The 17,006-nt window shown below is 33.9% G+C and overlaps 1 protein-coding gene across 1 annotated transcript in view; it reads left to right on the top strand.

Annotated features, from left to right (window-relative positions):
• The window catches only part of LOC131531655 (tetratricopeptide repeat protein 39B), a 20,604-nt gene extending 5,292 nt beyond the window's left edge, over positions 1-15,312 (top strand). The window contains exons 2-19 of the mRNA XM_058762584.1: positions 4-38; positions 150-254; positions 2,299-2,430; positions 2,513-2,589; positions 2,675-2,742; positions 4,645-4,709; positions 5,384-5,489; positions 5,672-5,737; positions 6,074-6,182; positions 6,541-6,608; positions 6,807-6,866; positions 7,662-7,823; positions 9,347-9,438; positions 9,509-9,629; positions 9,731-9,842; positions 10,743-10,860; positions 10,950-11,066; positions 13,231-15,312. Coding sequence (XP_058618567.1) covers positions 4-38; positions 150-254; positions 2,299-2,430; positions 2,513-2,589; positions 2,675-2,742; positions 4,645-4,709; positions 5,384-5,489; positions 5,672-5,737; positions 6,074-6,182; positions 6,541-6,608; positions 6,807-6,866; positions 7,662-7,823; positions 9,347-9,438; positions 9,509-9,629; positions 9,731-9,842; positions 10,743-10,860; positions 10,950-11,066; positions 13,231-13,327 — 1,710 coding nt within the window. The 3' untranslated portion in view covers positions 13,328-15,312. The remainder of the gene's footprint in view (positions 1-3; positions 39-149; positions 255-2,298; positions 2,431-2,512; positions 2,590-2,674; positions 2,743-4,644; positions 4,710-5,383; positions 5,490-5,671; positions 5,738-6,073; positions 6,183-6,540; positions 6,609-6,806; positions 6,867-7,661; positions 7,824-9,346; positions 9,439-9,508; positions 9,630-9,730; positions 9,843-10,742; positions 10,861-10,949; positions 11,067-13,230) is intronic.
• Positions 15,313-17,006: the final 1,694 nt, after the last annotated feature.

Raw genomic sequence — 17,006 nt, forward strand, 5'->3', positions numbered from 1 at the left:
CAGGACTGTTTTGAAGATGCTTTCGATCGCATCCCAGTGTGAGTATCTGATCAGTGTGAACCCAACACTTCAGATCATCCGTCAGATTTCTGCAGGTCTCAGTGTGTGTGTGTGTGTGTGTGTGTGTGTGTGTGTGTGTGTGTGCGCAGGGCCTCTAAGATGGACCTGCGTACGTCTATAGAGGAGTGCAGCATGGCCCTCAACCTCGTCCTCAACAACAAGTTCTCTGAAGCGCTGGATCTGCTCAGACCCTGGTAAACCACTGCTTCCTGATGACTTTTATTTTGTAATTGTTGACATATGCTTTTGTTCCTCTTCTGTAAGTTACTTTGTTCAAAAGGTCTGCTAAATGTAAATGTCAAATTAATTTCAGTTCAATTGTTATTAGTTTCAGTTCAGTTTTAGTTCATGTGGTCACATGATTTATTAAGATTCCATTTTTTAACATTAGTTGACTGCATTTGTTTATATAAACTAACAATGAAAAATACCAATACATCAAAAATGAGTTAAAATTAATTTATTTAAAAAAATAATAAATACAATTTTATTAATGCATTATGAAAAATCAAAAGTTGTATTTGTTAATATTATTTAATAGACCTGAGCTGACATGAACTAACAATCAACAGTCATATTTTTATTAACTAACCTTAACAAAGTTGAATAAATGCTGTAGAAAATGTATTGCTCATTGTTAATTAATGTTATGCAATCAATTAACCAAAGTTAACTAGTAGGACCTTGTTGTAAAGTGTATTTTCATACACTGAACAAAATTATAAACGCAACACTTTTGTTTTTGCCCCCATTTTTCATGAGCTGAACTCAAAGATCTAAGACTTTTTCTACGTACACAAAAGGCCTATTTCTCTCAAATATTGTTCACAAATCTGTCTAAAGCCCTATTCGGACGGGACTAGTTTTCTAAACTACGTTTGAGTTTCGATTCTTATCACCTGACGTCTGTGATTTTCATGTACCAATTCGGACGGGACTAACATCTCTGTGTTTATTACAGAGGTGGGAGGGGCTGTTTTGTACATCTGGGCGTTTCAGAGCTCTTTTAGTGTAATTGTACAAGCGTCCAGCTTCAGATGCTGCTTCTCGTGTCAAATCTTGACTGGTTTTGATCAAGTAAGCGTCAGAATAACTGCAGTCATATCTCCAGATGAACACTTGCTGGACTGAAGCAGCTCAGCTTTTGCTGAGCGGTTTGCTGATGTCAGCGTTGTGGATCGAGTGGCCCATGGTGGCGGTGGGGTTATGGTATGGGCAGGCGTATGTTATGGACAACGAACACAGGTGCATTTTATCGATGGCATTTTGAATGCACCGAGATACCGTGACGAGATCCTGAGGCCCATTGTTGTGCCATTCCTCCACGACCATCACCTCATGTTGCAGCATGATAATGTACACAATTCCTGGAAGCTGAAAACATCTCAGTTCTTGCATGGCCAGCACTCACCGGACATGTCACCCATTGAGCATGTTTGGGGGCAAAAACAAAAGTGTTGCGTTTATAATTTTGTTCAGGTTTGGTTAACGCTAGTTAAATTTGTTAATTACTTTAATTTCAACAACACTTATTCACCTTTGTTATTTATTAACTTAAATTCTGTAAAAGTATTGTTTATTGCTAGTTTATGGCAACTAGTGTAGTTAACTTTATATATGTGTGCGTTTGTTTTATATCGTATCTGATAAATCAGGCTTTTATGGCTCATATAGTCTGATGCAGTGAGAATACAAAGCTCTGTTTTATTCAGAGACTTAATTCAGAGCAAAAATATGAATTTGCAGCAGTTGCTGATATTTCTGTGATGAGATTCTGCTGCTTGTGATGTAAATCAATGAGATCTTTCTAACAGTGCAGCAGACACTGACATAAAATGATCTAAATATCAGAGGTCGCTCTATATCTCCAATAATATATCTTAGTAAGATGAGATTTAAACAATCCAAACATATAATGCAATGCTGATTGAGAGATGAAGAAATAAACGCTCCTCAAAAGATCCTGATGATCAGATTTGAGACGCACTGATTTTTCTAGAAAATGATTGATGGAGAATCAAGTAAAGCTGAGCTGCTTCAGTCCAGTAAGAGTTCATCTGGAGACATGACTGCAGTTATTCTGACGCTTACTTGATCAAAATCAGTCAAGATTTGACAACATATGAAGCACAAGATGAAGCTGGACGCTTGTACAATTACACTAAAAGAGCTCTAAACTATCAATCAGAGACAGAAGCATGTGTTGTTTTGATGGTGTGGGTCTGCTGTGTTCTGCAGGTCTAAGGACAGCATGTATCACGCTCTGGGCTACAGCAGTATTCTGGCCATGCAGGCCACCATGACCTTCGAGCACAAAGACATCCAGGCCGGGATGGCCACCATCAAAGAGGCATTACAGACCTGCCAGAGGTGCGTCTCAAACGTCCCGTCGAACACGAGACGCTCCCCGCTCTGCTTCTGATCTTCTGATCTGTGTCCCGTCTGTCTGCAGGTTCAGGAAGAGAAACTCGGTGGTGGAGTCCATCTCCAGCCTGATGTCCAAGCATACGCCGGACAGCCTGAAAGCAGGTGAGCGAGCGTCTGAGACACCGAGTGTGCTGGGAAACGAGTTTGTGTGGAGGTCTCACTCGTGTGTGTGTGTGTGTGTTTGTAGAGGAGATGCATGCGGAGATCTGCTACGCTGAGTGTTTGCTGCAGAAAGCCACACTAACATTTGTACAGGTCAGTGAACCCATCCACTTACACTAATGACTCGACTAATCATTTGGCAAATAATGTTTCCCTAATTAATTTTAGTGCAATTCATGCTTGTAACAAGAAAAACTCTTACAAGTGTTAATGTGTCAAGCAGTGCTGCTTCTCAAGTGAATCTTGTTTCTAGGACGTTTAGATACTTTAATAGAAAACAAGACAAAAATATTGGATTGTAAGAACATGATTTATTTATTTATTTTTATTTTTAAATTTTTTTGCAGTGCAGTAAAATATTATTAACAACAAATTTACCAAAAGAATAAATACAGAAAGAATATTTATTTATTTATTTATTGCAGTGCAGTAAAATATTATTAACAACATTTACCAAAAGAATAAATACAGAAAGAATATTTATTTATTTATTGCAGTGCAATAAAATATTATTAACAACACATTTACCAAAGGAATAAATACAGAAAGAATATTTATTTATTTATTGCAGTGCAGTAAAATATTATTAACAACAAATTTACCAAAAGAATAAATACAGAAAGAATATATATTTATTTATTTATTTATTGCAGTACAATAAAATATTATTAACAACACATTTACCAAAAGAATAAATACAGAAAGAATATTTATTTATTTATTGCAGTGCAGTAAAATATTATTAACAACACATTTACCAAAAGAATAAATACGGAAAGAATATTTATTTATTTATTGCAGTGCAGTAAAATATTATTAACAACACATTTACCAAAAGAATAAATACAGAAAGAATATTTATTTATTTATTGCAGTGCAGTAAAATATTATTAACAACACATTTACCAAAAGAATAAATACAGAAAGAATATTTATTTATTTATTGCAGTGCAGTAAAATATTATTAACAACACATTTACCAAAGGAATAAATACAGAAAGAATATTTATTTATTTATTGCAGTGCAGTAAAATATTATTAACAACAAATTTACCAAAAGAATAAATACAGAAAGAATATATATTTATTTATTTATTTATTGCAGTGCAATAAAATATTATTAACAACACATTTACCAAAAGAATAAATACAGAAAGAATATTTATTTATTTATTTATTTATTGCAGTGCAGTAAAATATTATTAACAACACATTTACCAAAAGAATAAATACAGAAAGAATATATATTTATTTATTTATTTATTGCAGTACAATAAAATATTATTAACAACACATTTACCAAAAGAATAAATACAGAAAGAATATATTATTTATTTATTTATTGCAGTACAATAAAATATTATTAACAACACATTTACCAAAAGAATAAATACAGAAAGAATATTTATTTATTTATTGCAGTGCAGTAAAATATTATTAACAACAAATTTACCAAAAGAATAAATACAGAAAGAATATATTTATTTATTTATTGCAGTGCAGTAAAATATTATTAACAACAAATTTACCAAAAGAATAAATACAGAAAGAATATATATTTATTTATTTATTGCAGTGCAGTAAAATATTATTAACAACACATTTACCAAAAGAATAAATACGGAAAGAATATTTATTTATTTATTGCAGTGCAGTAAAATATTATTAACAACACATTTACCAAAAGAATAAATACAGAAAGAATATTTATTTATTTATTTATTGCAGTGCAGTAAAATATTATTAACAACACATTTACCAAAAGAATAAATACAGAAAGAATATTTATTTACTTACTTACTTACTTTATTTATTTATTTATTTATTTATTGCAGTAAAATATTATTAACAACAAATTTACCAAAAGAATAAATACAGAAATAATATTTATTTATTTGTTTATTCATTCATTCTTTAATCAACATTAAATAAGATGAAATTGAAGAGAAATACACAAAGGCAAATTCTGATTCATCACTGTTTTCTGTATTTCAGGATGAAAACATGATCAGTTTTATTAAAGGAGGAATCAAAATACGCACAAGTTATCAAATCTACAAGTGAGTCTGAAATCAAGAATTCATCCCTGTTACCTGTATTAAAAAATATTATATAATCTATAATATCTTTAAAAATATTGTATTTGTTATATATAAAATTTGACTTTATTGCATATAAGCAACAATTGAAAAATATATACATTATAATATTTTATGCAATATTTTGTGATATTATTATATTTGTTAACAATTAAAAATTAAATCAGTTCAGTACAAAGAGATAAAATGCAGATTGCCATCCTTCAGCCCAATATAATATTTTTTTTATATTTATATGCAGAAAAATAGTATTAGTAATGATTTATTATATTTATATGTATTATTATTTATTATATTATATTGCATATAACATATATGTACTCATGTAATATTTGCTCAGAATTTAAATTTATTTTTACATTTATATACAATTTATATATAAACTAATATTTTAATGAATGTTATTGTTATTCTGTAGTTAGAAGGATTAAATCGAAATTATTGAAATAATTTATATATATATATATATATATATATATATATATATATATATATATATATAAATTATGTAATTTCATAATTGTATCGTGTGTGTTAATTTTTATGTTATTTGTATGTATGACTGTTATGAAAATGTGTGTGTGTGTGTGTGTGTGTGTGTGTGTGTGTGTGTGTGTGTGTGTGTGTGTGTTTAGGGACTGCCAGAGTTTGTCAAACATGTCTCAGGGAGTGGGCGGAGACAGCGAGGCCTTCAGACAGTTTGAGGGCGGAGTCAAGCTGGGGATTGGCTCCTTCAACCTGGTCAGTCCGTGAGACAGGAAGTGTACGATTAACCCGAGAGTCATTGTGCATGTGGATAAATGAGACTAATGTAATAACTGTTTTAGACGTCAGTGAGAGCAGCTGTGTTTAGATCAGCGGAGGAATTCCTGCTGAGCTGAAGCTGTAAGTGCTCAGGTGTTGTTTTGTGTCCCGTGTGTCAGATGCTGTCTTTACTACCTGCACGAGTCCTTCGACTGCTGGAGTTTATCGGCTTCTCAGGGAACAGAGTGAGCAACACACACACACACACATGTTTGTATTTGTGGTTTATGGGGACTCTCCATAGGCGTAATGGTTTTTATAATGTACTTACTGTATGTTCTATCGCTCTACACCAACCCTACACCTAAACCTACCCCTTACAGGAGACTGTCTGCTATTTCAGATTTTCAATACACTCCATTCTGTGTGATTTATAAGCGTTTTGAAAAGTGGGGACATGGAGTAATGTCCTGAAAAGTCACCTTCTCCTTGTAATACCTGTCATACCCACATCATTATACAAATTTGTCACAAAAATCACACACACACTCAGACTCAGTAACAGCTGTTGTGTCCTGCAGGAGTTTGGTTTGTCGCAGCTGCGGGACGGTGCTGGCAGTCACAGTCTCAGATCCATCCTGTGTGTCCTGACGCTGCTCTTCTACCAAACTTACGTCTCTCTGATTCTGGGTAAACACACGACTCTCCTGCAACAATCCAAACCCACTTCAGACACTTCAGACTCAGTAACGCTTACAGAAAAACTGAGTATCGTACAGTAATCCACTGAGTAGGGCTGAACAATTTGGGGAGAAAATCCATTTGGAATTCATTTTTGTCTTGTTTTCTAGTATAAATATCTACAAATTATTGAATCAGCATGCATTTACTTGACAAGTAAAATGACTTAAGATATTATGGCCACAAACATTATTCAATAAAAGAGATATTCTGTACGCACATAATTCACTAAAATACAGGAGTGACAAACGCATTCAACAACTGCATTAAATGTGATTAACGTGTGTCCTTGTGCTGTGTGTTTTAGGCACTGGTGAAGGGAATCTGGTGGAGGCCGAGGCTTTATTAGAGCCGTACATAGAGCGGTTTCCACGGGTCAGAACCTGAACACACACACACACACATATCAAGAATTAATGAAGAAACCATTTGCTCCATTTCTTTTTTACTCAACTCATATTTGCACAAACTCATATTGTGTTTGTTTGATGTTATAATAATGAAAGACAATCATGATTTATTAATTCTTCAGCTGTGTTACTCAATGAAATGTCAATGTTTCTTTTTTCTCAGGGTTCAATCATCCTGTTTTACTCGGCTCGGATCGCCTTACTCAGGGGAAACTTTGAGAAGGTGAGGGATCCTTGATGGCATTTACACTTTCTGTCGAAAAACTATAATAATAATCAAGATTTTTAAGTGTGAAGAGAAGTAATCTCTTCTGCTCACCAAGGCTGCATTTGTTTGATTAGAAATACTGTGAAAAAACATGATTAGAATTTAAAACAGCTGTTTTCTATGTGAATATCTGTTAAACTGTAATTTATTTCTGTGATTTTCAGCATCATTACTCCAGTCTTCAGTGTCACATGATCTTCAGAAATCATTCTAATATGCTGCTCAAGAAACAAAAGTATTTTTTGGTGGAAACCGTGATAAACTACCATTACTTTAATACTTTTATTCATCGAGGCTGCATTAAATTGATCAAAAGTGACAGTAAAGACATTTATAATGTTACAAAAGATTTCTATTTTAAATAAATGCTGTTCTTTTGAACTTTCTATTCATTTGTGAATCCTGAAAAATAAAAAGCCGTCACGGTTTCCACAAAAATATTGTGCAGCACGACTGTTTTCAACATTGATAATAATCAGAAATGTTTCTTGAGCAGCAAATCAGCATATTAGAATGATTTCTGAAGATCATGTGACACTGAAGACTGCAGTAATGATGCTGAAAATCACAGAAATAAATTACAGTTTAACAGATATTCACACAGAAAACAGCTGTTTTAAATTCTAATAATATTTCACAATTTTACTGTATTTTTGATCAAATAAATACAGCCTCAGTAAGCAGAAAAGACATGTAATTTGACATGTAATTGTTGGCCGCTGATGTTCATGCTGAGTGTGTGTGTGTCAGGCGCTGGTGAAGTTTCAGGAGTGTATCTCGGCGCAGCAGCAGTGGCGTCAGATCCATCATCTGTGTTATTGGGAGCTGATGTGGTGTCACTCGTTCCAGCAGCAGTGGAGAGATGCGTATCGATACGCAGACCTGCTGTGCCGAGAGAGCCGCTGGTCTAAAGTAACCACTCTTACTCTCCTGTTTATCAATGACAAACTATCAGTATTGTGTAAAGTGAGCTGACTAGAACCGCTTTTTGCACACAGTATTTACCACACACATCTTACCTTCACCACGCTTGGTAAAAATACAGAAGATATGAATAAATACAAATTATCTAAACAATTACATTACATAAAACTAAACAATCACATGAGCAGAAAGCACAGACTTCGGCCCGATCCCAATTCTACCCGTTACCCCTCTGTTTGGTGCGTTCACGTGAAGGGCTAGGGGTGTCTCGATTCTATTGGTTGGAGGGAAAGGGCCAGATAGGACCACACTTCAAACGAAGGAGTATGAATTATCTCAACATGGCTGCCCGAGCGAACAAAAAGACCCATAAATGTAAGCATTTTTGGCATTATCTTGAAAAGATGTAATTATTCATCATTATCATTGTGTAATGTAGAAGAATGCAGATGTGCAAGAAAAAAATTATCTCTGCTTTGATCATTTCCATACAGTGTATGCCATAAGTATGTTAAAGATATTTAAATATTTTTAAATACATACATGTTTACCTTCCTCGGTATAGTTGCACTGTAGGAATAGTGGATTGTGTTGCACACAGCAGGCTTTCAAGAAAAAAGTGATAGAAAGGGGAATATTCTTAGGGGAATATTTTCACCCCGACCCCTTGACGCTCTGTTTCAAGGGATAAATGGGAAGGGGTAGGTGAAGGAGTATCAAATAGAATTGGGATTGGGCCTTTGTTTCAAAATGAGCCTAGAATGCAAAATAATAAGCCTAAATATGGATAGTAAAGATCCAAAAGTAGAAACATAAAGTAACAAAAAAGTTCTATTTACTGTATAGAGTATATTCACAGTTTGTGAAAATAAATCAGATATAAAAATAAAAATTTGATTAATACGGTTTTATGTATTTATCCATTTTTGTATTGTGTTTTTGTAAAGTCAAAATTTTGTTATAATATAATGGCGGGTTTTTTGGGCTGTTTTTATTTTTATTTTATTTATTTATTTATTTATTTTTTCAGTTTGGCCTGCAGACAACATTAAAAAAAATGAAACTAAAATTAAAACATTAAAAAAAAAGTGTTTTTACTTGAAATTAAATAAACATTGAAAAAAAAAAAATATATATATATATATATATATATATATATATATAAAACTATTAACTATAGTATAAAACAAATATATGAAAACTACAGAAGTATAACATGAATATAAAAGGCAACACTTCTGTTTTTATTTAGTTTAACTTGTTTAACTTCCATTTTGTTTATCTTAAAATGACTGAAACTGAAATAAAAATTAATAAAACTTATATAAACAAAAACACAAAATTATGAAAACTTTAAAATGAAAAATATAAAAATGAAAATATTAATAAAACTATACCAGTATCTCAATTATAGTAACACAGCACTGCACTAATCTAGGAAATCTGCTCACTTTCATAAAAAAGCGCTATAGCAATAAATGTTTGATGATTATTGTTTGCTTGCATGGCAGGCCATCTACGTGTATCAGAAAGCTGCGATCCTGAGCATGATGTCTGAGGAAGAGCTGAAGACGACTGGAGAGGATGTGGTGGCGCTGTTCAGGTGAGTCTGCTCTGATCTGAGCTCAGGTGAGCGGTGAGCGCCGAGGCTGATGGTCTGCTGTGTGTCGCAGGCAGGTGGAGGGACTGAAGCAGCGGCTGGCCGGAAAATCCATCCCTACAGAGAAGTTTGCCATCAGGAAATCACGCAGATACTCCTCAGCCACGCCAGTTAAACTGATGATTCCCGCGCTGGTGCGTCACTCACTCACTCACACACACACACTCACTGCAAAAAAAACACGTGTAAATGAAGAGAGGAGGAAGTGATGCGTCTATGGTTCTTCCTCACACAGGAAATGATGTACGTGTGGAATGGCTTCACCATCGTTGGGAAGCGTGCGGACGCCACTGAGAGTTTACTGATCACCATCGAGAGAGCAGAGGAGCAGCTGCGCAACGATCCCAGTGAGACACACACACACACACACACACACACACACACACACTGCTTATGAACCTTCTCATTAGTACAAATTGTTTTACTGCATTTAACCTCATAAATTACGGCTGCACAATTTGGGGGGGATCAAATAGCTATTTTTATGATAAAAACTGATTAGTTTATTTATTTATTTATTTTTTGTTCAGGTTTGGTGTTCATGTTTGTAGGGCTGCACAATTTGTCAAAAAAGTGATTATGTAATTACAGATAATAACAGTCATAATCATCATACTGAATAATGTTATTATATTAATATATACTCAAAATTTTTTGGACCAAATTGCAATAAGTATATGTATTATTATTATTATTATTTTCAAATTGATATCATAATTACTATTTTTGACTAAATTGCAGTAATAATAATAAAATATTATTAATATTGTCAAATTTATATATAATCACCTATTTTGACCAAATTGTAATAATTATTATTATTATTACAAAAGCGCTTCCGACAGCGCACAATCCCGATAAATATACACAGAATTACAGTATTTAAGTATTCACGCAAACATAATCAGTTATCGACTTCAAACAGGTGTAGCTCAGTCATTTTTCATTTTTGAAAATGTGCCCATTATGACTCATTTTGCCAGCATGGGCCACATATGATAGCAGTACAACAGTAAAATTACAGTACTAATATTTGTGACTTTAGTATTGTCTTAATTCCTCATTTTCAAACATTAAACCATCAAGCTTTTATTTTGATAGAATTAATGTATATAGTTTTAATTCATAACAAAAAATGCAAAAAGGTTTCTGTGAGGGTTTGTGTTATAGGATTTATCATCAACTCAAAACTCAGAACCATAAGTCAATGCAAAATCTCCACTGAGGCGTGTGTGTGTGTGTTTCAGACCCGTCTGAGTTTCACCCTGATGATCAGTGTCTGGCTCAGATGTTGAAGGGTTTGTGTTTGAAGCATCTGGGCCGACTGCTGCAGGCCGAGCTCTGCTTCACACAGGTGTTGAGCAGGTAAACACTCCACACACACATTTGTGATTTTACTGTAGATCAGAGAGAGCTGTTTGATGATGACTGGACGTGACTGTGTGTGTTTGCAGCGAGAAGCGCATCCGTTACGATCACTATCTGATCCCCTTCACTCTCTATGAGCTGGGTTTACTCTACAAGCAGCAGGGAGACTACGCCAAAGCAACGCGCTTCATCGAGGACGCCAAGTGAGTTTGCTTTCATACGTGTACATGTCCCACCTGAAATAAATGAGAACATAAAGCTATCATAGCAATACTAAATGCTACCAAATCTCTTAAATGACACAATGCTTCATTAAGACTTTTGTGGTGTTGCTCACAGTAAGCATTGTTAGAACTGAATGGAGAAATTCAGCATTTCTAAATCCCAAATCCCAACAACTGATCTTGTGAAAAACACTTTTACCAATTTTTTAGTTGAGTAATGGGCGTAATACAATTCAATGCGCATTGTCCCACATGCCAAGTTCAAATTTCAAGTTAAAAAAATGGTATAGTGAATGGTGAAGTGCTCAAAATGTGGGTTTTGTTAGGGCAGTAGCTCTAGTATAAAGACCTTATGTCTGGTTTAAAGCGTCCTCTGTGGAGGTTGAAAAACTGCACTGCGAAATAGGATTTTGGAGCAATGCAGCTAATTGTGCATTGTCCCACATGCCAAGTTCAAGGGTCCATAAAATAAGAATCGTGAAGTAAAAAGTGCTCAATTTTTATTTTTTTCTAGGACAGTAACCCTAGTATCAAGGTCTTATGTCTGATTCGACACGTCCTTTGTGGCGGTTGCAAAAATGAGGCGCAAAATGGGCTTATGGCAAAATACAACAGTGTACATTGTCCCACATGCCAAGTTCAAAGGTCCATAAAAAAATAATTTTAAAGTAAAAAGTGGCCAACATTTGGATTTTGTTAGGACAATATTTTTTGTATAAAGTCCTTATTTCTGATTTAACGTGTCCACTGTTACTTGTGAGAAATTGCACTGCAAATTGGGCTGATGGTGTAATTTGGCTCAGTGTGCATTGTCCCACATGCCAAGTTCAAGGGTCCATAAAAAAGATTGATGTTGCAAAAAGTGCTCAAATTGGATTTCAATAGGATAGTAACTCTAGTATAAAAGCTTAATGTCGTCTTTAATGCATCCGCTGAAACGGCTGAGAAACTGCACCATGAAATGTGTGGATGGCGCAATATGGCACTGTGTGCATCGTCACATATGCCAAGTTCAAGGGTCCATACTAAAAAAAGATTGGTAAAGTAAGAAGTGCTCAAATATTTGATTTTGTTAGGGCAGTAACTAGTATAAAGTTACTGTTTTTGATTTAATGCACCCACTGTGTCGGCTGAGAAACTAAACCGCGAATTGAGCTGATGGCGCAATTTGGCTCATTGTGGATTGTCCCACATTCCAAGTTCAAGGGTTCATAAAAAAGACTGGTACCACAAAAAGTGCTCAATATTCGGACTGTATCAGGGCAGTAACTCTAGTATTGAGAGCTTATGTCAATTTTAACACATTTTCTGAAACGGCTGAAAAACAGCGCCACGGATTGGGCTAATGGTGTAATATGGCTCTGTGTGATTTGTCCCAAATGCCAAGTTCAAGTGTCAATAAAAAAACATTGGTACAGAAAAAATTGCTCAAAATTTGGATTTTGTCAGGGCAGTAACTGTAGTATAAAGTAACTGTTTCCGATGTAATGTGTCCACTGTAAGAGTTGAGAAATGGCAGCATGATTTGGGCTGATGGTGTAATTCGGCTCATTGTGTAATTGTCACATGCCAAGTTCAAGGGGTCAAGACTAGTATAGTAAAAAGTACTCAAAATTGGGATTTCATTAGGGTAGTAACGCTAACATTGAGAGTGTGTCAAATTTAACACTTGAGAAATGGGCTGATGGTGCAATGCGGCTTTATGTGCATTGTCCTACATGCCAAGTTCAAGGGTCCATAAAAATATACCGGTACAGTAACAAGAGCAAACTGGGCTGATGGTGCAATATGCCACAGCGTACATTATCCCACTAGCAAATTTCAAAGTCAAAGTAAAAAAAAAATATGGTACAGTAAAAAGTGCTCAGAATTTGTATTTCACAAAATGATTACAATCTTTATTAAACCTCTTTGTCAGATTTAACGCATCCTTACAGGGGCGAAAGAAATGCAGAAATTCTTCATTTAATTCCAACGGTGCTTATCGCAAGCAGCATCATAGAGAACTGAAGAAACTGTGCATTATTTACGTTTGCATTTTTGGTCATATCGGCCACCTCTAAGTAGCGCAAACAAGCAGCTGCTAGAAAATCAACACAGTAATTCATGCTCAAAGAATCTGACTGTGTTTGTGTGTCTGTAGGTTGAATTATAAGGATTATTCGATGGAGTCTCGTCTTCATTTCCGCATCCACGCGGCTCTCAGCAGTCTGAAGGGTTCTCCGACAAACTCGCCGTGATGAAGGACAACGTTCGACCGGACGATCAGCGCTGACAATGAAGAACGCAACAAGCACATCACGACCGTCATCGCAGCACAAAGCAGCGGCGTAGCGATCGTAGAACAACATTCACGACCATTTCAAACCAAAGTCATCAGTAACGTTAAACTAGCATCTGTGTACCTCAAACCTGAACATCTGAGCACTTATTTGTTGTCGTTCGTTTAAATACAGAGTTGTACGTTTGTTCAGCCAATCAGACGGCTGAAGAAACTCGCTGACGTCCAATCAGAAATCAGCTGCTGTAATGAATGTAACGTTTTACTTTGAAGACCAAATCTGTTTGTCCGCTTGTTTCTTACATTGTGTGCCTCTGTGTGTGTGTGTGTGTGTGTGTGTGTGTGTGTGTGTGTGTGTGTGTGTGTCTGCACGGCCTGTAGAGTGTCATTTGTACGTCTGTCATTCGCTGCAATAAGACTCTTAGAGATTATTATTATGCTGATTACAATTTTAGACGCTCCAAGCAATTCACTAAAATTCATTTGAAAGCAATAATAATCAGCCAACAATCATGCTGAGAAAAAACTGTATAATTTTTTTTCTAGAAAGGGTTTGTTGTTGTTCACTTTAAACTGTAATCATAAAACAGTTTTATTTTTTAATGTTTTAAATGTAGCGGGTGGGACTTTTCTTTTTTTTTTTTGTGCATGTATGTTCTCATTTTAATGTTTAATACCAAATATGTTGTACAATAATCAAATACAGTTGATCCTATTTTACAAACGTAATTTGTTTTCTGTTTTTTTCTGTTATTCTGAAGTACACAGCAAAAAATTACATTCTTCCTCAGTATTCTTGTAATTTTCCAGTACAAATCTAAAAATTATTTATATATATATATATATACAAGATTTTGTTTTGTTTCATGAAAAAAATATCAAAATTGAGTGATTTTTACAATTAAAAAAAAAAGAACAAATATTTGCCAATGGACAATGCTTAAAAATAAATTTGTTTTCCCTTTAAATCTTTATTTTTCAGATAATATTTTTTGGTTTTAATTGTAAATGATTTAAAAAATGTTATTAAATTGAATATATAATATAATACCTTAAGTAATCTTGCGTGTTAAGTAAATGTGTCTTTATTTAACACTGTTTAGATATGTTGTACTGGAAAACAAGACAAAAATAACAATATGCATTATGAAATTTTTGCCGATTTTTGATTTCGTACAATCAAAAACATTCACATTTCTGTGGCTGTTTCTTGAAGCTTGTTGCCTGATTGTTTCAAATGATTTGTGCTTGTGAATATGAATCTCATTAAACAAGCGCTTGTCAATGTATTTACGCTGGAAAAAACCCATCTAAACATTTGCTAGACTTGTTTTCAGAGAATAGCTTCACATTATAATATATGAACACTAGGTGCCTTCATCTATAATGTACAAACGTACAGTAAGTTAATGGCAACATCTCTGTTCCTTCTGAATTCAGATCTACTTGACTCTATTCAGGTCATCTGTGTAATGTATACTGACCTGTTTGTGAACCACTATAAATAATTAGAGCTCATAACTATATATTAACTGTTTCACAGCTGCGTATTAATATGCTACACGATTAGTGATTTTAATCAGCCGCGGGTCTGAATGAGCTCTCTGGGGTTTGCACAGATGAGTTCAGAAGTGCTGCGATGCTGTTATTTGTTGCTCTTAGCGTTTTCTTTGCTCTTTCAGTTGTATTTGGTCTGATCAGTGTTTTTTTTTTCTTTCCATTTCCATGCTTATTTTTATTCCTGCTGTTTATGGTGCCTGCAGTTTTTAATATTTAATGTTTTTTGGCTCCAGGGTGTTTAGGTTTCTTTTTTTCCTGGTCATTCACACCAATAAAATAGTCAAGAACTTAACACTCATTGCATACAAGTTTTTCATGACTGTTATATTTCATGTCTGAAACACTCCCGCTGACTTCATATCAGTTATGTACAACAATTTTTTTTTTTTTTTAACAAATCAAATTTTTTTTTTTTTTCCCTCAAAGTTGTGATTTAGGGTTATGGAAGCCTGTTTCCACCACTGAATAAAAAAAAAATTAAAAAAATGGTTTATGCGAATTTTAAACTTGCGAATTTTTTTTCCTCGCAATTGCGAGTTTGTATCTCACGATTCTGACTTTTTTCTCCAAATTTCCACAATTCCGTGGGGAAAAAAAGTCAAAATTGCGAGATGTAAACTTACAATTGCGAGAAAAAAAAGTCGCAAGTTTAAAATTCGCAGAAACCGTTTTTTTTTTGTTTGTTTTTTGAGATATAAAGCCGTAAAAAGTTTTTGAAGTGGAAAAAAAGCTAAATAATTTTTTTTTTTTTTAAAACTCAAAGAGAGAGTGTAAAAATCTTAGGACTTTTTTTTTTTTTTGTCATGTTCTGCTTCAGGGTTTCTTTCTAAGTCCTCAAAATGAGTAAAGATAATATATTTATAACAAAATAATTTTAAAAAAGTAAACTTTGAAGTGCAGGGGTTTGCAAAATCAAAAAAAAAAAGTGAAAATCGCCATTTTTATTATTTTATTTATATTTTTTAATGTAGTTGTTGGAAACATTTAAAGTTATTAATTCAGCATAAATTATATTTATTACTTGAAGATGACACGAGTGTATATCCATTGATTTTTAGTTTAGGGTAACACTAACTCTGACTCTTTGCAGATGATCTGTTCATGTTTGTTTCGGTCCTACAGCACTTTGATTTCTGCTCAGTCCAGAAGTATATGTTTAGTTTGCGACTGAGATTGAAATGCAGGTTAATGATCAAACAAACTCAATGAATGTTTATTTACTGTCTGCTGGACCCTCTCTGCTCCAGATGACCGCAGCTCTCAGTAAAATATAAGCATTTCTCTGTCACATCTGGTTTAAATTGAGAAATACTGGTGCATTTATGTGCAAATAACATCATTGTGCAATTCATAAATGTTCTTTTTTTCACATTCGCACACTAACGAGTAATAAAGTAAATACTGATAAATAAATATAGAGAGAATAAACTATCTGCACAGACTGATATCTGAACACTGTAAAAATATAATAAATATATTGAATATATAAAATAAAGCATATTACTAAAGATTGGGATCAGTACGATTTTTTTTTTTTCTTTGAAAGAAATGAAAACTTTTATTGATCAAGGACACATTAAATTGATCAAAAGTGCCAGTAAAGGCATTTATAATTTTATAAAAGATTTCTGTTTCAAATAAATGCTGTTCTTTTGAACTTTCTATTCATCTGTGAATCCTGAAAAATAAAATGCATCACAGTTTCCACAAAAATATTGTGTATATTGAGTAATGATGCTGAAAATTCAGCTGTGCATCACAGAAATAAATTACAGTGTAACAGATATTCACAGAGAAAATAGATATTTGAAATTAGAATAATATTTCACATTTTTTACTGCATGTGTGATCAAATAAATGCAGAAGAGACTTAAACCTTAGTGTAAACAAAACATACATCTTACAGACCCCAAACTCTTGAAAGGTAGTGTTATATGTATATATATATATATATATATATTTTTTTTACATTATTGTCAAGTGTCAATAAACCAAGAGTTGTGACCTTGTTTCCGGGCAGAAGCTCTTGTTTCTCCTCCCACTGGTGTATTTTCTCCTCCTTCGCTGTCTGATTGAGT

Source organism: Onychostoma macrolepis, chromosome 23 (genome assembly GCF_012432095.1).
Source record: "Onychostoma macrolepis isolate SWU-2019 chromosome 23, ASM1243209v1, whole genome shotgun sequence".
Lineage (NCBI taxonomy): Eukaryota > Metazoa > Chordata > Actinopteri > Cypriniformes > Cyprinidae > Onychostoma > Onychostoma macrolepis.